This window comes from Gigantopelta aegis, chromosome 6 (genome assembly GCF_016097555.1).
Source record: "Gigantopelta aegis isolate Gae_Host chromosome 6, Gae_host_genome, whole genome shotgun sequence".
Taxonomy (NCBI): Eukaryota; Metazoa; Mollusca; class Gastropoda; order Neomphalida; family Peltospiridae; genus Gigantopelta; species Gigantopelta aegis.
Genome location: NC_054704.1, coordinates 26,714,877 through 26,742,527, shown reverse-complemented (window position 1 = coordinate 26,742,527; position 27,651 = coordinate 26,714,877). Strand labels below are relative to the sequence as shown.

Below are 27,651 nucleotides of genomic sequence, written 5' to 3'. Positions count from 1 at the left end.
TCAGAGGAAACCCGCTACATTTTCTTAATGCAGCAAGGGATCTTTTATATGTACTTTCCCACAGACAGGAAAGCACATACCACGGCCGTTGAACAGTTGTGGTGCACTGGTTGGAACAAGCTTCTACTGGTGACAAAATTGTCCAATAGGCCTTGTGTATTTTAATAGAACATTTCTTTAAGGATGTTTTAGATTGACATTTGAAACTTAATCTTTTTTTGGTTAAATAAAATATCAGTCTGAACAGTATTCCAAGGCTGACATTTGTGTGATTTGAATGATACAACAATCTACCGAAATAAGCTAATATTAAACTTTGGACGTAATACTCTACTTCCCTTTCTTGGATTTCACTAAATAGCTTTCGACATTGTATTGCCAGTATCAATCATTATAAATGTTTATATGCTGTACCCATCATTTAACAATTATTTCTGGTGAAACTATGTAATGCACAGGATCAAAACTAACAAGAGAATCTGAATAATCGTAACTTATTTTAAGGATCAATATACATGTTGATGTATTTCACAAGCAGTGAAAGTGCAAGCCATGTAAGTTCTTATGGTGAAATGACACATTTTATAGTTTTGTAAGGCTTGTTTATCAAGTTACTTTAGTTAAAAGAAGGAAAATTGTTTGCTTTTGTAAAAATGATTGGACATTTTTTGTACTTGTATCTAAAAATATGAAGAATAAAATAATTTCAGTATTTCTTAAAATGTTTTAACATTTATTAGCTTATCAAACTCTTACTAGATATTAGATCAGTATTGGCGAAGATAGTTGAGTATGCTTTATTTCAGAGCGAACAATGAAAAATGTTAAATTTTGTTTGAAATAATATGGAATATGGTCCAATGCCACCCCCAAGTCTCTTCCATATCTAGATACAAGATTTTAATGTTTCAATCCAAAGGCAGTATCAGTCGAGTGGTTTTGTAAAATCAGGATTTAAGGTGCTACCTGAAAACTATTACTGCCCGTGTTCTTCGATTTAAATAAAATAAATACACATCACAGCAATCCTTTACTTTTCAAGACTGCAATATGTTCTATATAGATTGTTTGCCCCATGTGATTTTCAATACTCGGTTTTGAGGGCAGCATGCTGTTGATCCGCAGTAGTCTAAAACTATGAATTTATCGTTTTCGAAAATATTGTCCCGTCGGTCATTGTGAAGATATACGTGATGCGGACCTCTCAACACCCGACCAAATGAATTTTCCTCTTCTTTTTTTTTTAAATATTTTTTTTTCTGCAGAATCATGACTTGAACCCCCTAGACACTTGGCACGTTAAAACCTAGACCCCGACCCCCCCCCCCCCCCCCCCCCCCCCCCCTCACGCATGCATAATTTCCTGCACACACTTGTAATACATGTATTTCTACGGAGGAAAAATCCATCAGTTTTTCACTCGTCTACTAGCTTCCATTTTTCTCCGGTCTTCTAACCTGCTGTCAGTTGCTCTTATTCACCTCCCCTGTCACACACACAGAACCGCACGATGCTGCATATAATACATGATACATGTATATGGGTGTAATTGAATACAAAAACACACATTCATTATTTTGAAATATTTATTATTAAAACATCAATATATACAGAATTTACATGTTAAAATAGAGAACACATTATCGCTATAAAGATTCCATTAAGCGTTTAGTATAATTATTCCAACGCTATAATTGCTGTTTTACTTCTTTACACGATAGAAAAATAATTTATACCAAACCACATAACATTAAATAATAATTTGTTGAAGATCATATTTGTATTCTGAATAAATTTTGTTCTGTTTTTGTCCAGTCCTTTTACAAAGGTAACGCTGAAAATTGAATACAAATGTATCTTGTACGGCAAGATGTGAAAAGAAAGATAAAAACAGTAGGCCTTAATAGCTTTGGCCCCAAGGATCAAAGATGTTTGTCGTAGTAATATATAAACTAACATACTGAACGAATTTAGTTCAGGCCCGCCGGAGGGTGTAGAAGCTAGTACATATATAATATAATGAATGATAGTGATATTATTTAAGATACGGAAATGAGCGTTAACAAATAGTTTTGATAGCTCAATGCGGTAACATGTCTGACGAGATTTTCACCTATAGTCCGTCCAATCCTACAAAAATGTTTTTTATTTTTTTTAAATAAATAATTTCAGTTTGGTTTGACTTTAGAAAAAAAGTAAAAGTGTTTTGGAAACAACGAAAAAAAATGTATGCAATTTAGAAATCGGCTCAGAAATAAATAACTAGTAGTAAATTTTATAATATGAAAAAAAGCGTTCCCAATGGGACGGACTATAGCCAACCTCTCGACTTCAACGGTCCTGCACTTGAAAATGACAGTATAGTAATTTATTTATTTATTATTTTTATTTTTTATTTTTTTTATAATGGACAAACGTTTTTAATTTAAAGAGTATTGTATGTTTAATAAGATGGATAAAAAAAAACCCACATACAAACAGTTGTACACAAAAACAAAAATAAAAAACATTTAAAAACATAACCAAACACACAATATAATGCAAATATTTTAGAATGATCTAGGTTCTAATATTAGGATTTACAAATAAATCGAAAGGTCATAATTCAACCCATAAACTTTTACTTATTCTAAAAAAAAAAAAATATATTAAAACGAATACATTCGTGCTGTTTCTAACGGTAAATGTAATACTCCGATACCGATATGTGCGATAAAATATTTTTGGTATGACGAAATAACGTTCAAACACCTGTGGCAAAGTCTATATATCATACAGAATGCTAAAATGTTCCTAATTAATAGTCAGCGAAGCGTGAGAAAATCGAAGTAAACATATGGGCCGAATTTACGAATCCTGTTTTTCTAAAACTCGTTATAAATGTTTGTATTTACACGCGTGTAAGACATAAACAGGCTTCGTAAATCCGGCCCATTCCGTTTGAGGTAGTAACGCTTTAAAATAAAATTCACATATGATGTACTACAGTTAGTGCATGGTTCAGTTACCGTGGACATATTAGAGTACATGTATTTCAATCATGGGAGACCAGAACTAATTTGATAGATGGAGTTTCACTACAGGGCGGATCCAGGAGAATGGTGTTGGAGGTGGGTCTTCCTTCTCCCCCACACAATTTTGAATTACCACGACAGGTCCAGTGTGTAGCAAATGAATGCAATGGATTAATTTTTGTTTAGTTGGGGACGTACGGTCTTCGTTGGCTTGCTGCTTTGGGAAGAGTATTGCCATATATAATGCATATGTACTTTTGAATATTGTAGGTGCCCTTTTTAAGCGGTGCACCCCTTCCTGAATCTTGTAGTTGCCAATTTGAAACGTTCCATCTCTCCCTGGAAAAATACTAATTTTGCCCCTGGTCACTATATTGTTTAATCGGATTATCAGCCCGAATGTCCACTATATTCAGCAACTCACCTTGTATTTCTATAATAGACTTTACCATTTGACCTGTTTTCTACTTACATTGTATTTGGACCTGTTTCTTAAAAGAAAGGTCAAGTCGATACACTAAATAATTTAAGACGTTTGCTTACAATGTGTATTCGTATTGTTTTAACATATCCGATTAAGATATTAATGACGAATGTTGATAGGGTTCTTAAAACAGAGTTGTATTTGAATTCCTAGATCGAGTTGTTAATAAAAAATATGATTTATGATTCAGAATTAGTCTATAGTACTTTCATTCCTAAAAGTAATTAATACAAATCATGTTGCCCGACCCTCACGCCTTTTTCATCATTCCTTGAATCGGTTACACGAATACAAGATTTCAATGATTACAACATAGCTGTACAAAGCAAAACTAAATCAACCTACAGACAGCCTCAAGTTATATCCATATAAGCAATAATTTTAACAACGAAAATGTTTTATTGAAGAAACATTATTATTTCTTTTGCATGCGAGACCTTAGTATTATTGGACCAAGAGGAAAAGATTATTTTTGACACAAAGTTTAACAAGTTTTATTTGTTTTAATTTAAAGATGGTAGTTAAAATCCATATTAACTTACCTACCTTATAAAACTTCATGGGGCAAAGGGAATTAGGCGCTTTTGAAGTTTACGTTTGATGAAAAAGATTAACAAGTTTCAAAACGTTTTAATGTGTAGATAGTACTAGTATTAACTTACTGACTGTTTATTAAACCAAATAAAACTCTTGTAAAATGTGAGGGGTCACACAACATTGCAGAACCATCTGCAACTTGCTTTGCTGCCTTAAGGAAACGAGAGCGCGAAACTGTTAAAAACGTAACTACTGAAAGTCTCTTTAACTGTACTTTTTAACTTTATAGTGACGTCCTGAAAAGCCGGATCCAGAACAAAGCGATGAATGTTCGTCTACATGAATTCAGCATTGATCACCGTGTTTAACTTGGCAGAGATAAAATGGACGTTGGTAAAATGATCACATATATTGACGTAACCTCAGATATCTGTGTACAAACTGTGATAATCACAATCGCATTGTTAACAGAGCATTTGTTCATTCAGCAGTCCCCTATGGATCGAGCCGCTTTTAACAGCCTTGGTATCCCGTGTCCCTTTTCCGCTTTTTGTTCCATAGCAAATGAGCACTAGATAATGCAGTTAGTATAACGTATTATTTGTCATTTTGTTTTCCATCTAGTACTTTCCCTTTAGTCTTCGATACGACTTTCCTTTTCTCCACAACAACAATTTTGTTAAGTAATACACATTACATATCAGATTATGTATCTCATCAGGTTGCCGATTAACGTCAATAATCCAATTCGTTTCTCTCAGATCACTGGAAGATACTAGTAATCACTATTTATAATAAAGTATTAACAGTGTTGACTCTCAAATTTGCATTATGCAGATGATGACGTGGCATATCATTTTGACCGGTGAGAAAAGCAGGGTGACATTTCATGTTAGCTGACATCAGACAAGTATACTGGAAATAATGAAGTCTTTGGAATACTGGACTATTTACAGAACGATCGTATCCGTGTTTATGCTATTTCCTCCCCGTCGTCCTTCCTTAGTTTCTCCATCTCTGAGGATTCGGCGAAGACAACGGGCTTCTTTACGATGGGTGTATCGGTTGCCAAATCGATATAGACCCCAGCAGTGATGGCAGACGATCTTTGTACTTTTTTCGCCCTTTCGAATTCGATGTCTCTTTGACTGTAATGGAAAACAAAAAAGTGAAACTGATGTCGAAGGCAATCAAATGAAACCTACAATTAGCCGTGTTCTTGGACATGGTAATACTAGAATACTATAGTTCAAACTTCATTTTAAAAGGTTTCAAATTGGGTTGCTAGACAAGATGATATTATGTAAGAGTGGTACTTAATGGGGGGGGGGGGGGGGGGGGTGGGGTGGTGGGGTGATACAGCATTGGTATTGATCAAAATGTTATAATAAAGTTTTGTCAGGATCGAATTGTTAAGTTTGAAGACAAAAATAATTTTTAAAACAAAAACAACTATCCCCCCAGAAAAAATTAAATAAAAACTACTATTAAATGTATAGAACTAGAAGTAGCTAATCCAGGATCGTCTCATAATGTACGTGTTTTGAGGGTTTGTGTTAGGGGTGGTAGATGATGGCAGGTTGGTTGTTTGATGGATATATTTTTGCGGGGGGGGGGGGGGGGGGGGGGGGGAGAGTATTTATTGCTGTTCTGGGATTACTTTTTGCGGTGTGTGTGTGTGTGTGTTTTGTTTTGTGACCTTTTTGTGTTTTTTGTTTTGTGACCTTTTTGTGTTTGTTTATTAGTTTGTTGTGTTTTTTGTTTGTTGTTATTGTGGGGGGTTTTTGGTGGGTATGTGGGGTGTTTGTATAACTCGCGGTAAAGTTTATTGAAATCGTATTTTCAGAAACTGTTTGGAAAAACAACGGACAATATACAGACACACACCAATATAAATATATGGACCTGCCACTGCACAATGTGCAGGTATGTACTGCGTTATACTTACCGCTTTCGTCTGATCCAGACGGCGAGGACGACGACGACAACAGCGACTAGGATGACAACGCCGCTGACGATGCCCATCACAACACCTGCAAAACAAAAACAATCCACGTATGTTTAATGACGTCCCAGCACGTTGTAGCCAAAAGCCCTTAGTCTGATTGGTGTCAAACATTGTCAAATGACACTTGCTCAAAATAATGAAGAAAAAACGTTTTCGTTCGTTTTGTTTAATGACACCACTAGAGCACATCGATTTATTAATCGACGGCTATTGGATGTCAAACATTTGGTAATTTTGACCACGGGTATCCGGGTCCAGGGCTGTGTACAGACAGACCGAGCGGAAAAACGCCCGCTAGACTGGTTTATGCGCTTCACGGTAAACCAAATGGCCACCTTAGCGAAACGTTTGCTGGCTGAACTGGGTTAGAACCACTACATGTCGTATATAGTCAACACAAGGTATGACTCGTTCTATCGAGTTGCACTAACTAAACACCCATCAACTCCAACCAGGACCCAAACGCCCGTGATTTTGAGATATATTCTTGGTGAGGAAACCAGCTACATTTTTTCATTTGTAGCAAGGTATTTTTTATATGCATCATCCAACAGAAAGGATATCACATACCACGGCCTTTGATATACCGGTCACGCTGCAATGGCTGGAACGTGAAATAGCCCAATGGGCCCACCGATAGGGATCGACCCTAGACCGACCGCGTATCTTGCGAGCACCTTATCACTAGGCTACGTCCCGCCCCTAAATAATGAAAAAAGAAACTCAGTGCCATCACATTGGCACCTTTGATTAGCGACAAACGGTATTTGATATAGAAATACTATGGGGCCGAATTTATGAAGGTGTGTAGTTATAATGCATGAAAACAAAAGCAGGCTTAGTAAATTCGGTCTAAAGTAGTTTTTTTTTAAACCAATGGTACACTGTATGCAATGAAAAATAGCCAATAGTAGATCAAAAGAGAATGGATCCCGCGACCCATGACATCTCAGTGAGAAAATCTACCACCAAGATGCGCACGCATATTTTTTATTAGCAGAGTCATGTCCCTTTAAAACCGTACCAAAAAGTACAGGAGTCCAATATACATTAGCCGTGCAATAACGTCTTTATTTGAAAACTTGAAAGACATTTAAAGTATTTAACATATTAAAATATTTCAATGAATAATAAAACAGTATTACATACCAACACTAGCCCCTTGTTCCACGGCCATCACTTCTAACGTCTCATTATCGTCTGGTGACGGCATGTCCAATGTTGAATTAAAAACCTTTTCTCCACTAGTTTCTGAAAAAGAAGAAGAAACAACCTTTCATTTGGGGGACAGGATGATAACAGGCCCATTGGAGATCATTTTGAAATGGGGTAGTGTGAGCATTAACAATTGGCATCGGATGGCCGAGAACTGCTCAAGAAGTTTCAGTTACACCATCAAAAAAGAAGGTTTCTACATATTATACTAGTACTAATATCAAGTTTACTGCATGATCAAGGCGATCGCCAATACCCCCGGGCCCCGCTAAGATAAGTACAGGGATGAAGACGGGGTTTTTTTTGGCGGATAAAGAGGGGTTCACAGGGGTCCTGTGATCCCCCCCCCCCCCCCCACCTTCCCGTTTGATATGCCCTTTTAATCACTGGTTTGTTTTGAAGGCTTTTTTAATTCATCATCCACAATATGCAACACTAAAACTGCTCTGAGCATCGTTATTCCCTAATTTCCTGGGGAGCATGCCCCCACCCACGCACACACCCCTAACCAGTAATCGTTGGTTTATAACGGACGTGCTTTCGGATACATGTCTTAGGATCAATCAATGTACCCTAGTGGTGTCGTTAAAAAAAAACCCACACTTTAGACTGTATTTGGATCCGTTTAACGCATGTGTTAACGGATCCGATAAACGGGTCAGTTTAACAGACACTGAATTGTACTTGATTGAAAATGGTTTTCAAAGGGCACAGTATGGTTAACAATGTACCAGTTCAATAAAGCTGAATTTTTTCTCAGTTTGTATGTATCCCCATAAAATTCAAAAAGGTATGTAAACGGTGTCGTCCTATTTGTTCGAATTCCCAATTGGTCAAAATGCCAATTGGTCGAAAAATAAGTACTCGTCTGTTATATAACCACTACCTGATTACCTGTGTATGTAATGAACATGACCACCTTATGAAGCTGCAGTGATTGGGACATTGTGAGTGTAACATTCTGAAAGAAACTGCTGCTCAAGTGGAAATTTGTACTTGTATGTGTACTTGAAAGAATGAAAATTTTAATATGTTGAATTTTTTTTTGCTTTTTGTGAAATAAACATTTTTAGATGGAGACCTTTTTTAATTATTTACAGATATTCACTACATTCGATACATGGATTATTTCGATATTTGTCATATTTGCATACTTTATGCGTTAAGCGATATCTATACCATCTATAGAATCTGGAACAATGACTGAGGTAACAACATGCATGTCAGTAAGACCACTGAACCATATCTATTGTTGTTTTAGCACATTTTAGTTCATTCGACCACATGGGAGTAAGCCATGTAAACGATAGGCACTCCTTATACACTTGAATGGTCGACTAGGGAATGTGTATAAATACACAAACATCAGTCAATTGTTATGGCGACTGTAACAACTGTCATAGGGATTTTGATGACTGTATTTAAGGAACTGGCAACATTGTAAAAACAGACGTTATTTACAGGCACCTAAATAGATATCACGAGCTGTTGTCATTATAAATACATGTATATAATATATAATACTTTTTGTGAAATTCCGATTTGTATGTCATGATAAGAATATCATAAAACATTTTACTTTCTTCTTCTTTTTTTTCTTTTTGTGTAAAACTTGACTGATCTGTTGTAGATTTTGTCAGCTGTCTGTCCGTACTGAGATGCAAAACCCTGCACCCACAAACCTTAAAACGATGGTTTAACCACTATGCAACACAAGCGATAAAAAGCCGGTATATATCGATTACAAGACTGGCGTTTACAAACCCGCTCCTGTGTCCCGTAAGGCAAAAGTAATTTACTAGTATTGTAATCGCACTATCTCGTAATTAACTCGCAAATACCGAAAAGGGAATTATATAGCATTTCCACTGGCAAATTCCCATTACCAGTTATTCAAAATGTTCAGTGTTCGGGAATAATGATAATATAGTTCTAGTGTTAAACCACACTGTCCTGGGCACACCACTCGATGGCATGCGCTCACTACTCAGGCCAGATCACGAAATGTTAAAGGCACTGTCTCGAATTTGTTGTCGTTGTTAAGTTGTCAAGATATTTTAATGACTAATGCTAGGCTAAGACTATCAACTGCCAGCAGAAAGTTGGCCAATTCGACGGTTGAGTTGCAATTGTAATTTTCCCCATCTCCCGAATTACGACGAGTGCCCTCAGATTAACAACTAATGGGTTATATAAGACTCGAGTTGTAAGAGCGCTCAGACTAAAAATAGCAACTTTCTGCTGGCAGTCTTATTTTAGCATAAAATTGCATTTTAAATACATTTTTTTTCCTCCATAAAATGTCAGTGGCTGAATATTAAATGCGTTTCTGGTCGTCGTAGTGTTTGTTGTAGGTCAACTTCATTTTATTTTTTTATTTTTTTCTTCTTACGAAATTACTGGGAGACCAAATCCATTTTGGGCTACTTACCAACGTTAGGATGACCAGAAACATATTAAATATACAAAAACTGACTGTGATATTCTAAACAAGAACTACATTTTGTATGTAGTTTTAGTCGTTAAAATATTTCAGTATTCGGAAATATCTAACAAGCGCAGAAAACCATGGACAGTCTCTTTAATTGGTTAGCTCGAGTGTATGGGTAATGCACGTTCTTACAGGTTGCAGACCCACTGCGTCGTTTGATACACATCCAGGGGCCGTTCATAGTTCATCGAATAGCATAATAAGACGAATGAATGCCTATTATACAGTGTATTCGAGGTATTTTCAACCGACAGCAAACAACTGACAGCTAAGAATGAAAGGAATGTCTGTTTAACAACACCCCAGCACACTGATTAATCAACGGCCATTAGGGCCGAGTTCAGCAAGTACAAGTATAAACCAGTCTAGAGAACGGTTTTTGTTTTAAAAAACCGTTCTCTAGACTGGTTTATGCGCTTCTCGTTAAACCGAATGACCACACCAGGGACCAGTCAAATATTTCGCAGACGTTAGCGTTGCTGTCGCCGAACACTGGGCAGGTGTTTCGCGCTTCTGATTATGACGAACGTAAAACTTACTGTGCAGCCTACATTTTGATCAATAGAAGTAGATTGTTTTCGGATACAGACTTCACACCAGGCTTTGGTAAACGCCTTGAACAATTGACAATAAACAAAAACACTGGTCACACGTAATACTCGTAGGAGAATGATCATATATAGGACTTTGTAAAAGTTATCAGTTTTTATATTTGATTTCAATGTTGATGTTGTTGGGGTTTTTGTGGGGGTTTTGTGGGGTTTTCTGGTTTTCTGGGGTTTTTTTTTTTTTGTTGGTTTTTTTGGGCGGAGAGTTTTTTTTTTTTTTTTTGTTGTTGACAAAGTGAGTTATTAACACCACTACCCCATACATAGCAGTCGAAAACTGGGGGAGGACAGGGACATTGCACATCACCCCTCCCAACTGTGAAGATAATACTTCCCTGTTGGAAGGCAGATTAATATGTTATTGGTGACTCCAGTTGCAGGCATCTTGTCTATGCCATTTAAACAAACACACGATACCCACAAAAAACAACAAAACCCCCAAAACAAACACCCACAAAATAATAATAATAATAACAATAATAATAATAATAAAAATCAACATATAAACTACAATAATATTAAATCAATTTACTATTAAAGGGGAGGAGGTGAAGGCTAGACCCAATTCTATTCTATTTATTTTTCATAATATCACAAAAGAACATCTTAGACCTACAGCAGTCTGCAGCGTTTCCATGACTGAACTTGCATTATATTTAAACAAATATCGCCAGAGGCGACAGGTTTGAGTCTATAGGTCTGTCTTACCGGCCAGAAGACCTATTAAAACATCTAGTACGTGTGCACAGACGTTCACTGTACAGGCTAATAACAAGCTGTTGGTGACAGTTCTTTTCTCTCCGCCGTCTGTATCCAGCCAATAAGCTTAATACGGTGTGAACTAATAAAGCTATGCGCGGTATAATACAATTAATATGTCAGGCAGGAAAATCCCGGCTGTCACAGATCTCGAACAAAATATTCAGGTCACAGACTGAACTAAATAAAATATCCTCGGAAAAACACACTGGGCCGAACTTACAAAGCCTGTTTTAGACTTACACGCGTGTAACTACGTACATTTGCAATGCTTATAAACACCTGCGTTTAAGCAAAAACAGGCTTCGCAAATTCGGCCCACTCTCTCTTAATCAGCGGTGTCAAAAATAATATCACAGTAAATGAGTTATTTGTTTGAACAGAAATCCATTTAGAAGCACTGGATGCTTTTATAATAGGCATTGCCCCATAGATAGGTCACGGAATATTATGACCTTTGATGAAGCAGGCAAAATGGAACACTGGTTTAAATGTCAAAATCATGCTATATCCCCCCTAGGGGTATCGATCGTATGACCTACAGCGTCTCAGGCGTTATTGAGCTACACCGACCCCAGCTCTCTTACTAAACTAAATCGATCCCTCTTGATGAAAACCAAAAATCACCAAAAAACAAACCATTAGCGAAGTTGCTTTCAGTAATATAATAATAAATAACCTACTTTTGGCTAAAATATTTTTAGTAATGATCGAAAAAGCCAAGAATACCCCAAAAATGTTATTAACTCTAGATCAGCGTCTATCTAATCTCGTAGTTAACTTCGTGTTATTAATCTTATTATTTGCTACCCAAATTAAAGACTCGAGTATTTGTCATGTATTAAATATTAACCCAGTCTGACCCTGTAGGCCTACGCAGAATAAGGTCGAACACACGCTTAAGTAATGTATAATGTCGATATTGTCTGTGGTAAAGTGTATATTATAAAATTAAATGGGGGAAAAGTAACCTTTGCGCCCAGAGGGGATTCGTTCCTTGCCCCATACCATATATGGCGCAATTATTGTACTCACGACTGACACATAATCAGTTATAGTGGCCGCAAGGGAAGACCACAAGATCCACATTTGCTGTTATCACACCACAACTGGTCAAAGGCTGTGGTATGTGCTTTACTGTCTGTAAAAAAGTACATATAAAAGATCCCTTGCTGCATTAGGAAAAATGTAGCGGATTCCCTCTGGTGATTACGGGTCAGAATTACAAAATGTTTGACATCTAATAGCCGATGATTAACTATTCAATGTGCTCTAGTGGTGTCGTTAAACATTTAAAAAAATTATTATACTGTTATCACCACTACTCCTAATAAAAAAAATAAACATACAAAGAAATAATAATAATAATAATAACAGAAAATTAAATTGATTAAAATTGAAAATATTACCTATAGTTTTGCTGCAGATGTCATGAAATCGTGTTTTAAGCAATCCAAATACACTATATGTATATATGTATGTGTGTATATTGATGTATGAATACATACATATATATATATATATATATATATATATATATATATATAGTGTGTGTGTGTGTGTGTTCATGAGCGTGTACATGGGGAGGGTGTCGGGTGTCGAAACCCCTCCCTGCACAAAACTTGTTTTTCTCTTAAATATATTTTTTCGGAGAGCATGCCTTGACCCTCCCCGCCCACCCCTATTAACTCCAGTCGCCAGTCTAGGCCACCCTCAGCTAAATTGTCTGCACACGCGCCTGGTATATATGTATGAATGTGTGTGTGCGTGCGTGCGTGCGTGCGTGCATGTGTGCCGTGTATCATATCTGTATTTATAGGCCTAATGTGTGTATCCATCTCTCATGTGAAAATAACTGTACATGTTATATATTGATATGTACAAACTTATGTATCTACATGTATTAGAAAAGGTTAAAAAAAAGTTCTATATAAATTAGAAATAAATTAATAGAACACGCGCCCGCACATGTACGTGCATGTACACGCACGCACAGACACAGACAGTTTACTACCATATGAACAGAACCAGATATTAACCATTCATTAGAAGTGACATTTGATTCTGGTATCTGCCTTTGAACTTTCTCTCATTATTTCTCTTATCCCATATCATTATCAACGTTATTCATATCAGTGGACCTTGAACTATGGTTAAACCTCAATAATAAACATAAAGAAAAACCACCACTGAAACAAAATGACTACACAACATCAGCCAAAATAACATAACAACATGTCAAAAAACAATACCTTATTTTCGTCTTTCAAATCCACGGAATAAACGTAGAAATAAACCACTGTTCTAAACGCGTGTTTACAAGCACTGCCTTCGCCTACTATTTCGGTTGTAAACAACACTAATCCCATGCAATCACGTGGTCAGCTACAAACGATTCTATTGGTCGAGGGCTCAGCATGAACAACGCAGTATAGCAGAAAAGTGGTTCAAGCGGGGCTAATGCAAGTACTTGGTGCACATGTCAACGAATGTGACATGAAACATGCAGCGTAAGGGTTTTATAACTTGATTTTCTTGTCTGCCGTAGTCATTCCCAACGGCAAATAAAACAATTACATGTGTGTTATTTTTAAAGAGTCTTTTCATGTGCTGATTAGTAGACCAACATATATATAACATTAAGAGCCTTTAAAGAGGTCGTTTACTATCATTATATTAACATTTTTACCAGCATCCAAACCGTACGCTAGGGGAAGCAGGTGCGTTTACAGTAATTCTAGCAGGGGGGGGGGGGGGGGGGGAGATAGTCTGGACTGTGGCGACCTAAGTTTTAATGGGGGGTCGAGTCATGCTATCCAGGTATATACTAGTATATTGAGAAAAAGACCCCCTACATTATCAATATTTTCTTTTTTCTTTCTCTTTTCTTTTGAAGTTGGGTGTAGATAAAACAAGTTGTCGTTGTAAATTTGTTGCACGGTATTTTAGGCGACAGCAAGAAAATCATTTTAATGTCCATTCCCTAGCTTTGTCTACAACCATTAAAATACATTAAAACAAAATGGAAAAAGAAAAGAGACCGCGCTAAACAAACAACATTTCTACGGGAGTGGCTGTATCAGCCACAGCGAACCGTGGCGTTAATTGCTGCTTGTTATGTAACACACAATGCCATCTGCCGTTCCTTCACCTTTCCCATTTACCGACTTTGTTGTGTGCTTCCCTTGGTGTTGTCGTGGAACATTTAATAATGTTACATAAGTGGCGACTCCAAGGTCTGCACTGGATACGAGTCGAACACAGCCAGTAGACGAAGATCAAGAATAATATATCAGTACATACTACAGGAGGGTTTTCGTTTTGAAACTTTGGTTTTGTGTTTTGCCTCTTTTCCAAAAACAAGTATGGAAGGAATGAATGTTTTATTTAACGAGACACATACAACACATTTTAATGACGGTTATATGGCGTCGGAATTTTCCAAAAATAAAAACCTAACTTTTGTTATTTTTATACAACCATAAAATACTATCACAAAGTTGACTAAATGGCGCTGACCCTACTGGCAGTGTAAAATACTTTTTGTGATTTTTTTTTTTTTAATCGTTGAATTACACATTACTTTAAATATCTAGTTTAAATTAGGTATTAGGATCAGTGACTTTAAAACTTGATCAATAGCATAGTAGTACAGGGAAGACTCAATTTACAATGGAAACGGAAAGTTTTGTTTGTTGTTTATAAGGAATACCCGCTTCTTCCACATAAGATACACTTTTATATTCAGTGACGCGTTAGCCTATTACACTTATTGTGATCTGTCTTACTGTGTCAGTCCGCTTTAGTTTTTGTTTATCTAAGCTCAACAGCTGACCCACACACACACACACACTCACTCACTCGAGTGGTCGCTTATACCAACCGCACCGGACTGTCGCCGATACGCCTTACGTGTTTTCAGAACGTTTCGGTAATAACTTTTCGCACCTACGCAGTTAGCAATAAACCAAACTTTGAAATTAGTTATTACAGGCGCCAGGTCAGTTCATAAAGGACGACAAGGTCCATTACCTTTGATGTTGCAATCACTGGTTTTATGCTCTATAGTTTCATATAAACTTGGTTCCCATCAAAAATGTAACGAGCGCAGCATCGTGTATAAAAACAGATACGTCGTATCTAGCGATTACTATTTCGGGTGTTTAAATTACAATTACTATAGCTTCGGGATAGGTATTTTCTTCTTTCAAAACGTGTTTTACATGTATAAATACTACGAAAAGAACGGTTACACTGTATTCGGGGTATAGGCATATTACCAGGCATCTGTATTTCAATTACATGTATAACAAATAATATACACACATGAAGATAAAATATGTATACGGTATTAGGGAATTTTGTTTTTAAAGGTTAACGGGTGACAAATGACTCTTTAGGTGAGAATTTCTGTCCCGGATCGGATCACTCGCCATCTCTCTGTCTCTGTCTCTCTGTGTCTGTCTCCGTCTCCGTATCTGTCTCTGTTTGTCTGTCTGTGTCTCTCTCTCTCTCTCTCTCTCTCTCTCTCTCTCTCTCTCTCTCTCTCTCTCTCTCTCTCTCTCTCTCTCTCTCTCTCTCTCTGTCTCTGTTTTCTTATGCTACATTATTCAAAGTATTAGTAAAAAAATTAAAAAATTAAACCAAACACGTGGAGAGTAGTGGGGTGGAACACATGAACAACAACACAAAATATTTTAAAACTGAACAACCTGTTGACATATACAGAATATTACTTCGATACTGATGACAATCAATTCTTACTAAAACAAAATTCAACACACACTTTCCATAGCCGCCTCTTTGTGTGCGCTTTAGGGCCCCGTTCCACGAAGCGATCTTAGCCCTAAGATCACCATAAGTGCATAGCTACCTTATGCACTAAGGTGATCTTAGTGCTAAGATCGCTTCGTGGAACGGGGCCCAGAGCAATACGTGTAGAGATGGAACACTCGAAATACGAATTTCTAATATAGGCTATTACTAGTATTTTGCACACCGTGAGATGCAGACACTTCGCGGCAAATCTGCAAAGTTGAACAGATTTCCCCAACCCCAATATTTGTTTTTACTGGACCCACATCACAGCGGTTCAGCCAGTGCGACATGGTCAATAATGTTAGTTTTGGTGTTTAATTCTCTTATTGCGCTGTGACGGCCACGAGTCAATAGTGTATCAGTGCGGACATAGACTAGTCAAAGGCATAAATAATAAACATTTGTCAGTGTTAAGCAACTCAGTGGATCAATGTAGCCAGCTGTGATTGTTATTAAACATATGACACACTGACCCACATCCAACAGCTGATACCATGTTTCATAACAACACAACTTTTCTTTTTTTATTTAAACATAAAAAAAGTAAAGTTTGTTTTTATTTAACGACGCCACTAGAGCACATTGATTTATATTTAAACATAAATGTTGGTTTAAAAAAAAAGGAAAAGAAAAAAAAAACCTATCCACATTTTAAATAAGTTTTTGAACCTTTCAGTTTGTCAGTGCTATGATGTGCTAAAGTTAAAATTAATGTTTGTTTTGTTTAACGAAACCACAAGAGTAGATGGATGAACAAATCACAGGCCATTTGATGTCAAACATTTTGTAATTCTGATTCGTAGTGTTCAGAAGAAACCTGTTACATTTCCTCATTAGCAGAAAGGAATCTTTTATACGCACTTTCCCACAAGTAGCATATATACTAGGCTTTTGATATACTAGTTGTCGGGCATTGGCTAGAACATGAAAAAAAAGTCAATCAGAAAATAGGTTCACCACGGGCGTTCGATCCTTTGACCTAAGCACCTCAAGCGAGTGCTCTATGGTGTGCTATGCTGTTTAAAAACAAACACATTAAAGTCATATTTCAGTTTTCTTCCTCACACTATTCCAAAACATTAACTTTAAATTGACAATTTTACATCAATGGCTAAATTATTTTTAAAATGATTGACAGACGTTATTATTATATTGTTAAACTGCCTCTCTTTTTTTTTCCCCTCATTATTATTATTATTTTTTTTATTAGGAAAGAACCTAAATATAAATTTGGGACAGTAAACACATATGTACATGTGTATGAGTACGAATACGTGCATGTGTATGAATATGTACATCCTATCATCGACCAAACGAGACGTGACGTGCCTCATAATTAAAGATGATTCATTTGAGAACCTGCTTCAAACATGACATTAGTACGCGTTCAACTGACTTTGTTTTTCTTCACATATTTTGTCTGTAAAGTCCCATGTATCATTTTTGATATTTATAGGAAGCATAGACTAATATGTGAAAAAAACCCAACCCCAAAAAGTTTGCCCAAAAGCTTAATATAAAGGGCTTGATATACGCGTCAGTATGAGTCTAGCACTCACTCACTCACTCTCTCACTCTCTCTCTCTCTCTCTCTTTAGATTGTTATGAGGAGCATATCCATTGTTGTTATGGCATCATATCCCCCCCCCCCACCCCACCTCTCTCTCTCTCTCTCTCTCTCTCTCTCTCTCTCTCTCTCTCTCTCTCAAATTGTGTCGCTATCTCTTTGCCCTTCTTTATGTGGTGTGTGATGCGTGTGTACGTCTTGAGAAAAAAACTTCACAATAAACTATGACGTCATTGGTAAAGATTAAAGCCCATTTTACTCCCCCTTCACCAATTCCAAACATACAGGAACTATCAATTCTGCCACCTGCTAATCACTTCACTGCTGTAGGTGGTGTTCGTAAGTTCTGTCCAAACAGGTGAGATTAATGGTCAAGTCGGCATAATCGGATAGAGCATACCTGACTTCTTGACCTGACACTAATGAGATAACTCGCTGACGTGCACGTATTACGATGGGACTGAATAACTTGTTAGACACCACTTCACATTATTAATACTGTTGTGCACGAACTTCACTTGTAGTCTCACTTCCCCCTTACCCCCTCGTCCTGCCCCGGAACCACCCACTGGCTATGTCAGAGGCTGGATCCGTGATCGGCGTGCCTGGACCATTCAAGGATATGGGCACGTCAATAGAGTTCCCATTTCCCAGTGTAGTCTCACTAATTGTTTTCACTGAATAATCGCATGTCTTATTTACATTTCATGACGGGCATGAATTGTCAAAGCATCATTGCTGTGCACAATAGTTCCACACTTTGTAAGGTCACAAACTGTTAAAAGCAACTGTGTATTTTATTTACATTTCAGGCCATTTCAAACTCAAGTTATTTCACAATACTTTTTATTTCAGAAATAATTTTTATCAACACATACATCCTATTTGCTTTAATGTACCTAAAATGTGATTGTTTAGTAATTATTGTTGTTGACAAATTACGTAATAAGAGAACTAATATCATATGTACCTGTATTATATGCTATAACCAAACACGGAACGGTCTATTTAAAAAAACAAACATAACTAATCTCCGTTTAATATTTTGATTAAAATTTTAAAAATTATTTAATGATGGTTATCTGTGTTTTAAATTGTAGTGCATAACATACAATTAAATATTACTAGTAATACTTTTACATAATTTATGTATACTAAGTCTTATTGACATATAAATTACCGTATTCTCGAAACTGCTCTTTTGTAGGAGTGGGGGCGGAATCTAGCTCAGTCGGTAAAGCGCTCGTCTAAGGTGCTCGGTCCTAGGATCGAACCCCTTCGGTGGACCTATTCCTTGATTTGATTTTCCCGTCCCAACCAGTACTCCACTACAGGTATATTGAAGGCCTTGGTATATGCTGTTCTAGCTGTGCTAAAGTGAATATCCCTTATTTCTACTGGCATAGGTGTACGGGACGGGGGCGGGGAGGATGCTGGAGCAAAACAACAAATTCGGGCAAAAATTATAGATATTCGGGCAAAATGTGCTAAACTGAGACCTTTTTACCATGTATTTCCATTATTCTACCATCAAAATTAGTTGTAATCCATGTAAAAATGCGTAGCTGTTGGATAGAAATGCTAATATGAATAGATGTTGTTATCCAGATTCGGGCATTTTCGTTTAATTCGGGCAAAAGCCAGCCTGCCCCCCTCCCCCTTTATAAAATGGAAGCCCGTAAGCCTATGCCTACTGGTATTAATGGAAACACGTTGCGAATTGCCTCTAAGACCACATGTCTGAATTATCAAATGTTTGACATCCAGTAGCCGATGATTAATTAATAAATGTGCTCTACTGTGTGTGGTGTTATGTATGTAGTAAGTTTGACTAAATATGATAGTCTTCTCACACCACGGAAACCCCTAACAGCCTGCGACACGTCAGTCCTACATACACTATGTATAAATACATGTAGTGTGTAGTTACGCATGGCTGATTATGGAACAACAAAATATTACTTCTTTGTCTAAAAAATAAAACCACTAAACCTGAATTTACAATATGTATTACACTACTACACGTTTTAGGTACATAAGTGAACATCATGTTAAGAATTTAATCTAAATAACTTCATTATATGTTTTGTTTCTGCTTAAGGAAAGGGAAACCAAAACTAGAGAAACTAAAATCATGAATCATAACAAAGAAACTTCACAAACACGACTGAACCAATCACAACAGAAAAAATCTTATCTGTCAGTTACAGACAACTTAAAAAACGTTTATACAACTAACTAATTATAACGTTATAACTGTACGTCCGAAAGCTCGTTTTAATTATTCTATCCAAAGCGGGAAATTCTTACCTGACGTCTGTCTTTGTTGACTTGCTCCTCAATATGGAGACTAAGTGGGTCAGACCTGCACCTTGTGACAATCCCTACGTCATGGGTGACAAAGCCTGTTGACTCTCAATAAAGCCTCTACCTGTTATACGATACCCCAGGAGAAATAGTTCGGATGTTTAGCAAAATAATACGTGTGTCTTGATACGAGGCGTAATGTTGTTGACGTAATTCACTTTCCAGATTACACCAGTGAAAGTTTAAAAAGTATGCTTTGAGAACATTGATTTATTAAACATCGTTTACTGTATGTCAAATATTTGGTAATTGGGTCGCAGAGGAACCCACTACATATTTCCATTTGCAGCAAGGAATCTTTTATATGTACTTTCCAGACACGACAGCACATGCCACGGTTTTTGAAATACCAGTCGTGGGGCACTGGCTGGGACGGAAAAAAACCCACAATTAGAGAATGGGTCCACTGAGGTGATTCGATCCTACGACGAAAGAACCCCAGGTGAGCGCTCTCCGACTGAACTAAATCCCAACCCTTCATCAATGAAAGTTCAAGGACACTTTCCTGAGCAAGAAATACGGCTGCTTTGGCTGCCTTTTCATATATCGATGCTACTGAACTGAGCTAATGAAAAGAGGAAACCCGCACCTACATTTCCAACAAACAGCATAAGCGTACGAGACGGGGGGGGGGGGGGGGGGGGGGGGGCAGGGTGGCAGGGGCAGGAAATTCAGCTGTCACCCTAGTGCTGGAGCAAATCCTTAAATTCGGACAAACGATAGAGATATTCTGAGAAAATGTGCTGACATTTTAACCATATATTTCCATAATTTTACCCGGAAAATTAGTTATAATCCATGTAAAAATGAATAGTGATTCGTTTGCAACCGTATATAGTTGTTTGGAAGTATTGCTAATATGAATAAATGTTGTTTTCCAGATTCGGGTATTTTCGTTTAATTCGGGCAAAAACCTGTCTACGCCCCCCCCCCCCCCCCCCCCCCCCCCCCCCTCCAATACACTACAAAAATAGCCCAGAATAACACATACCACGACCTTTGTTTACGTTATGAAAAGAAAGGTATTTTTATTCGCTGACATTCCACCATATTACTAAGGAAGGAAGAAATGATTTATTTAACGACGCACAACACATTTTAATTATGGTTATAAGGCGTCGGACATATGGTTAAGTACCACACAGATAATAAAAGTTTTGTTTTTGTTTAACGACACCACTAGAGCACATTGATTCATTAGTCATCAGCTATTGGATGTTAAACGTTTGGTAATTTTGACTTATAATTAAACAGAAAACCTTCTACATTGTTTCCATCTTTCTTATAGGCCCACATACAGAATTGATCCTAGACCGACTGCGCATCAGGATTCAGGCGAGCGCTTTACCACTGGGCTAGGCCCCATTGCAACTGTTGTTAGGCGTCTAATATAATAATTAACCTTGCGAAAAACTAAAACCTACCGCCATATAGGCTACCATTACTGGCAGGAAGTAGTTAAAAACTGATTGGTGTATATGTCTATTATATTAACGATGCAGTATTTCATTTCAACTTTTTATTTCGTGCTTATATCCAATTAAGGTTCAAGCACGCTGTTCTGGGCACACACCTCAGCTATATGGACTGTCAGTCCAGGACAGTGGGTTAGTTGGATAATTGTTAGTGAGAGAGAAGAGGGTGTAGTAGCCTTAAGAACTCGCTCTAGGTTGGAGCCGGTATCGGGCTGCGAACCCTGTACGTACCAGCCTGTAGTCCGATGGCTTAACCACTGCGCCACCCAGTCCGGTTGTGATGCAGTGACCAGGTTAGGAATTCAAACGCACTGCTGACAGACCGTGTAGCATCTGTATCTTATTTAAGCCTTATAAACCTGCCCCAAGTTCAGCCAGCTATCGTTTCGCTGACGTTCGCGAACTGTTTGATTAGGTCCCGACGTGACCATTTGGTTTAAAATGAAGAGCATTAACCAGTCTAGCGGATGTTTTTCTGCGAATCGATTAGGTTAGGTCTGAACGATCCTAACGTTTTGGGTTATTAGTTTTGTAGATATTATGTTCCATTTTAACTAGAGCTGTAACGATACGGCGATACAGTATCGTATTGCGATACGAGGGACACGATACGAAACGTCGATTCAGGACAGCTGTATCGCGATACAACACGATACATTCATGTTGTAATAACGGGTGGTTTTCAGCACAGCAAGGGATGTTGTAACTGCCCAGTGGTCTGCACTGGAACCTAAACATGTTAACACGTTGATCTTTCTCAAGAAAAACCTGAAATTCCACTGAACTGCATTGAACAAGCATGTTATGATAATTTTTCTGAAGACTTCCGATTTGTATTTCAAAATATTTTAATTTCATTTTATTGTCAGGTGACAATAAAACTATCTTATAATACAGCTTGTGTCATGTCTTAAATATTTATTAAGATTATCATGTTTCATGAACATTAACTAAACAGTTTAATTATCAATGATTGATATGAAAAGTTAAGTGTCACGATACGTATCATATCGCGACCCAAGTATTGGGATACGTATCATATCGCGACCCAAGTATTGGGATACGTATCATATCGCGACAAAAGTATTGGGATACGTATCATATCGCGACCCAAGTATAGGGATACGTATCATATCGCGACCCAAGTATCGGGATACGTATCGTATCGCGACCCAAGTATAGGGATACGTATCCTATCGCGACCCAAGTATCGGGATACGTATCGTATCGCGACTTCCCGTATCGTTACAGCTCTAATTTTAACCAATATTTTTATTAAAAATATATAACAGAAGTTAGTGTAGTAGTCACCAAAATCATTGTTAATGAATAATGAATTAAGTTGGAGAATGGATTATGCACTCGGAAGTGTAGATTCATGAAAAATCTGTCACTATGGGGCTCGTGAATTATTGTTCACGAATCTACACCTCCTCATACATTCTCCACTACATAAAACATCATTTAAAAATTAATGTGCATTTGCATGTACAAGCATGTATAAGCATGCACGTTTTGTGTGTGTGTGTGTGTGTGTGTGTGCGCGCGTGTGCGCGTGTGCGCGCGCGCGTGTGTGTGTGTGTAAGAGAGGTACATGCGTGCTTGTGTTGGGTACATTCGTGCTTGCTTCCGTATGTGCGTGCGCGCGCATATGTGTATGTGTATGTGTATGTGTATGTGTGTGCGTGTGTGTGTTACTGTAATTCAGTTAAAACAGATAAAACAAAATAATTTATAACCTGTCCAGTGAGTCATGAAAGACAAGGAAACGCATTCAGCAGAATGTAACGTAATGCATTGGACATTTAATAACAAGCCGCTGAAGGAAGAATTTGTTTTAATTAACGACACAACTAGAGCACATTGATTAATTAATCATTGACTATTGGATGTGAAACATTTGGTAATTTTGACACGTAGTCATCGGAGGAAACATTTGTCCTAATTCAGCAAGGGATCTTTTATATGTAGTTTCCCGATAGACAGGAAAGCACATACATGTACCACGGTCTTTGTCCACTTGTTAAAGGAAGAAGTTTCCAGTATTACAACGCGCCGTCAGTTCTATTAATAAAGATTACAAAGATTACATGGCGGTAAATATATACTCGTATACTTTATTAATTTATTGATTTTGTCGGGGGGGGGGGGGGGGGGGGTATGGGGAAAATGTGCATGTATGGTGGTGGTGGTTTGTGTGTGGGGGGATTATTTTCATATATTATTTGTAAAAAGGCCCCATTATAATTTGTTGCACATAATATTATTATTATTATTATTATTATTATAGTAAATAAATAAATATAGTAATTGTTTTAATACAGTAATAGTTGCAGAAATAGCAGCAATTGTAATAGTACCAACAGAAGTACTAGTATAAGTACTAGCAATAGTAGTAGCAGCAGCAGCAGTAGTAGTAGTAGCAGCAGCAGCAGCAGTAGTAGTAGCAGCAGCAGCAGCAGTAGTAGTAACAGCAGCAGTAGCAGTAGTAGTAGTAGTAGTAGCAGCAGCAGTAGTAGTAGTAGTAGTGGTAGTAGTAGTAGTAGTAGTAGCAGCATAAGCAGCGGTAGCAGTAGTAGTAGTAGCAATAGCAGTAGTAGTAGCAATAGCAGTACTAGTAGCAGTAGTAGTAGTAGTAGTAGCAGCAGCAGCATCAGTAGTAGTAGCAATAGCAGTACTAGTAGTAGTAGTAGTAGTAGTAGTAGTAGTAGTAGTAGTAGCAGCAGCAGCAGTAGTAGTAGTAGTAGCAGTAGCAGTAGTAGTAGCAGCAGCAGTAGCAGCAGTTTCAGTAGTAGTAGCAGCAGCAGCAGCAGCAGCAGCAGTAGCAGTAGTAGTAGTAGTAGTAGTAGTAGTAGTAGTAGCAGCAGTAGTAATAGTAGAAGCAGGGGGCAGGACGTAGCCCAGTGGTACAGCGCTCGCTCGATGCGCGGTCGATGTGGGATCGATCCCCGTCGGTGGGCCCATTGGGCTATTTCTCGTTTCAGCCAGTGCACCACGACTGGTATATCAAAGGCCGTAGTATGTATTACCCTGTCTGTGGGATGGTGCATATAATAGATCCCTTGATGCTAATCGAAAAGCGTAGCCTATTAAGTGGCGACAGCGGGTTTCCTCTCTCATTCTCTGTGTGGTCCTTCACCATATGTTTGATGCCATATATCCGTAAATAAAATGTGCTGAGTGCGTCGTTAAATAAAACATTTCTTTTTTTTCTTTAGTAGAAGCAGTAGCAGTAGTAGAAGCAGTAGCAGTAGTAGAAGCAGTAGCAGTAGTAGTTACTAGTAGTAGTAGTGGTGGTGGTGGTGGTAGTACAATGTAGTAGGGGGTGGGGCCTATTACAATGCCTCGCATACCCGTATATCCGGAAAACAACAAAAGAAGAAAAGCCAACAGACACTAGAATGGAAACGGAAAGAAGGAAGAGAACTTACACGCTACGTGTGACCAGAAACGACTTAATCACCTATGACCAACTGGCGTTTTATCTAAACACCTTCAGAGAGTGGTGGCGGACGAAGTACAATCGTATTGGACTTTACCTCAACATCAGGTAAAGCAAACAACATGCACACAATGAACGACTCGTCTTACGAGCCACATGACTCATTCCACTGCGCATTGTTTGTTCGGTGCATTTTTAAAACATGTTTGCACTGTCATATGTAAATAATTACATGAAGTTAAAACACACCAGTAATTGTGTTTACTGAAGTTGGCTGTATTACGTTTCCTTTTCAATATTTAATTTTCGTTGAGCCGCTTAATCCATAGGTGGACAACAAAAAACCCTGTCGTATTTCTGGGTTCGATTTCATTATACGAGCCGTTAAGTTTTACGAATGTGCACCGATATAATGCTGTGCATTAGTGTGAACTCGATAGCAAGCATTAACACCGACAATAACAAAGAAACAAAACAAATGAGGAAATGAAATCGCCTGTTGAAGTTACTAGTAATCGTCAACTGGAATAATAAACAACCCGTAACCTGTAGTCCCACTCAGTTTCCATCCACCGTATTTAGGAATTTACACCTAGGCATTTGTCAAATAGTGTGAACCTGCTAACGAGCATTAACAAAGAAGAAATAATGAAGCAAAAGAAAGAAAGCAAGAAAGAAAGAAATGAAGAAAAAATCAAAATGAAGGAAAGGAATAGCATAGGGAGGTGTTGAAAAGTGTAATCACGTGCAACAATGAGCTGTTAATTAGGCATACAACACGACCACGTAGCGGGAACCCAGTTTCCTCTCACCTTTACCTGTACCGGCGTCTTGTGCGTTGACTGTTGTAAACAGCACGGCGAGGTACACTATAACACCTGTGTACATCCACACCACTGACATTGCTGTTTAAAAATCCTTGCACTTCACTTCCGTGAAAAAGTATTAAATGCCCACACACATAATGGATTAGTAATTTCCTATCGGTGACGTCATCGTACAGTGTAACCGTCCCAGTGGATATTTTACCGGTGTCCCGTGTATAATGTTGGCGATATCAAACGGGTGCATGTAAACATACGTAGCAGTCGAATACTGGCCCAGCTATAAATAAACTTGTCACCCTTTTCAGTGGGGATATAAAAAACACACGCACTTTTATTCTATACGTATTTCTAGACTGACAGTTATTTAAAAAAAAAAAAAAAAAAAAAAAAATTCTTTTTAAAAATAATAATAATGTTTTCTTGCCAGTTACTGAACGTTTATTTGAAATGCGATACACCTTGTCACTGTTAGGATATTTTTTACACTGAAAAAGCCACAGTCTTCCATTGTAAAACTAATGACACCTGTCAAATATAATCCTTAAATCAAGTGTCTTGCCCTGTTAACACGTAGACAATGCTGTAAATCGTATTTCCCCCCTACAAGTCTGTTGGAATTTGCCGTTGTAGTTGTTTGACATACGTGCTTTTTCTCTCGGATGTCGGTTAAAACAAGAACGTTTATTAAGACTGAGTCTGGTTTCTAATATTGATTGTTTTTATGCCTTCTAAAACCTGTTGACATCCTATACCGCAGGACTGATCTCTTCAAGTAGTGATGTTCAACAAATGTCAAGAGTGTTCCGTGTGTATTTACGGCCGTGCGTACACAATAATGATAGGAGAAAGAGGTTTGGCTTTTAGAAATTCAATAAGCATATCCATTGCGCGCGCGCGCATATGCACGCACGCACGCACACACACACATACACACACACAAACACACGCAAACACACACACACACACACACACACACACGCAAACACTCAAAACAAAACAAGAAAGAAAAACCACAAAACCACAACACAACAAAAGACAATCCAAACCACCATCACCACAAAAAAAGAAAAGAAAGCAAATTAAAAGTATAATAATATTTTTAAATCTTCATAAAACTAAAACAAAAATAAAACAAAACGAACACGAACCCCCCCCCCCCCCCCAAAAAAAAAAAAAAAACACACGTTAAAACACAGACAATAATAATAGTGTATTTAAAAACAATAATAATATATTCACTCCTTTAGGTCCAGATAAATAACATTTCAACGTTAAACATGTAGTACTTTTTTTTTTACTGATAAAAAAAAACAGAAGAAGAAGAAAAAAAACATTCAAAATAGGGAGATAAAATTATGGATCGAAATATGGTTTTCTAGATGGGGTCGAGATCTATTACTATTTATTAATTTGTCTTCTTTGTTTTGTGTTGTTTAATTCCACAGCCAACTCATTATTGAGATGTTTTTATGCTTTGCTGTAAGGGTTTTGTAATACTTTATGCAATAAACTATATATAATTATATATATAGATATAGGTATCCGTAACAGTAATGGTGTGTGGTAGCGAAACCTCTCTAATATATTATTATTGAGTGAAAATAATACTACGTGAGTTTTGTTAGGGTTCAACATGCGCCATGATTAACATTTGATTTGACCATTAGTGAAATTACTGTATAACATAAAGTAGAGATGCTGGTCCAGTTGTAAAAGAAGGGTTTATTGAATGAATGAATCAATGAATGAATGAATGAATGAATTTTTAACGACACCCCAGCACAAAAATATAACCGGCTATTGAGTGTCAGAAAAGGTAAGTATATGGAAAGAGAAGAGGGGTTTATTCTAAAACTTTTAGTACACGTAAATTTTTGTTTTGCAATGTGTTAGTTAATTTTGTTTTGCTTTTTCTGAGAATTTCTGTAATAGCTCATAGGCAATTTCGAGACATTTTTATACTTTTGTTAGCCTAGCATTTGTGTATATGTTCACATGTACGTACGTACGTACGTACGCGTGCCTGTGTGGCAGTGCGT

General features: G+C 37.5%; 1 protein-coding gene across 3 annotated transcripts; it reads right to left on the bottom strand.

Moving 5' to 3' along the window:
- Positions 1-1,572: 1,572 nt before the first annotated feature.
- On the bottom strand, positions 1,573-26,194 carry LOC121374249. Of its 3 annotated transcripts, none has more exons than XM_041501268.1 (4): positions 25,598-26,194; positions 7,193-7,294; positions 5,984-6,068; positions 1,573-5,183 (listed from the first exon to the last, which is right to left on the bottom strand). In XM_041501268.1, the coding sequence occupies exons 1-4, from the start codon at positions 25,686-25,688 to the stop codon at positions 5,009-5,011; spliced, it is 453 nt and encodes a 150-aa protein (XP_041357202.1). In that variant the 5' UTR covers positions 25,689-26,194; the 3' UTR covers positions 1,573-5,008. The 3 variants fall into 3 exon arrangements, with proteins under 3 accessions (XP_041357202.1, XP_041357204.1, XP_041357203.1); XM_041501270.1 differs by lacking the exon at positions 25,598-26,194 and adding an exon at positions 19,812-19,869; XM_041501269.1 differs by lacking the exon at positions 25,598-26,194 and adding an exon at positions 13,369-13,496.
- Positions 26,195-27,651: the final 1,457 nt, after the last annotated feature.

Excerpts from the sequence above, each read along its gene's own strand:
- LOC121374249 (XM_041501268.1), bottom strand. The coding sequence starts at position 25,688 with ATGTCAGTGGTGTGGATGTACACAGGTGTTATAGTGTACCTCGCCGTG. Across the intron at positions 7,295-25,597 it reads AGACGCCGGTACAGGTAAAG|AAACTAGTGGAGAAAAGGTT; the intron begins GTGAGAGGAAAC and ends CTTCTTTTTCAG. Across the intron at positions 6,069-7,192 it reads GGAACAAGGGGCTAGTGTTG|GTGTTGTGATGGGCATCGTC; the intron begins GTATGTAATACT and ends TTTGTTTTGCAG.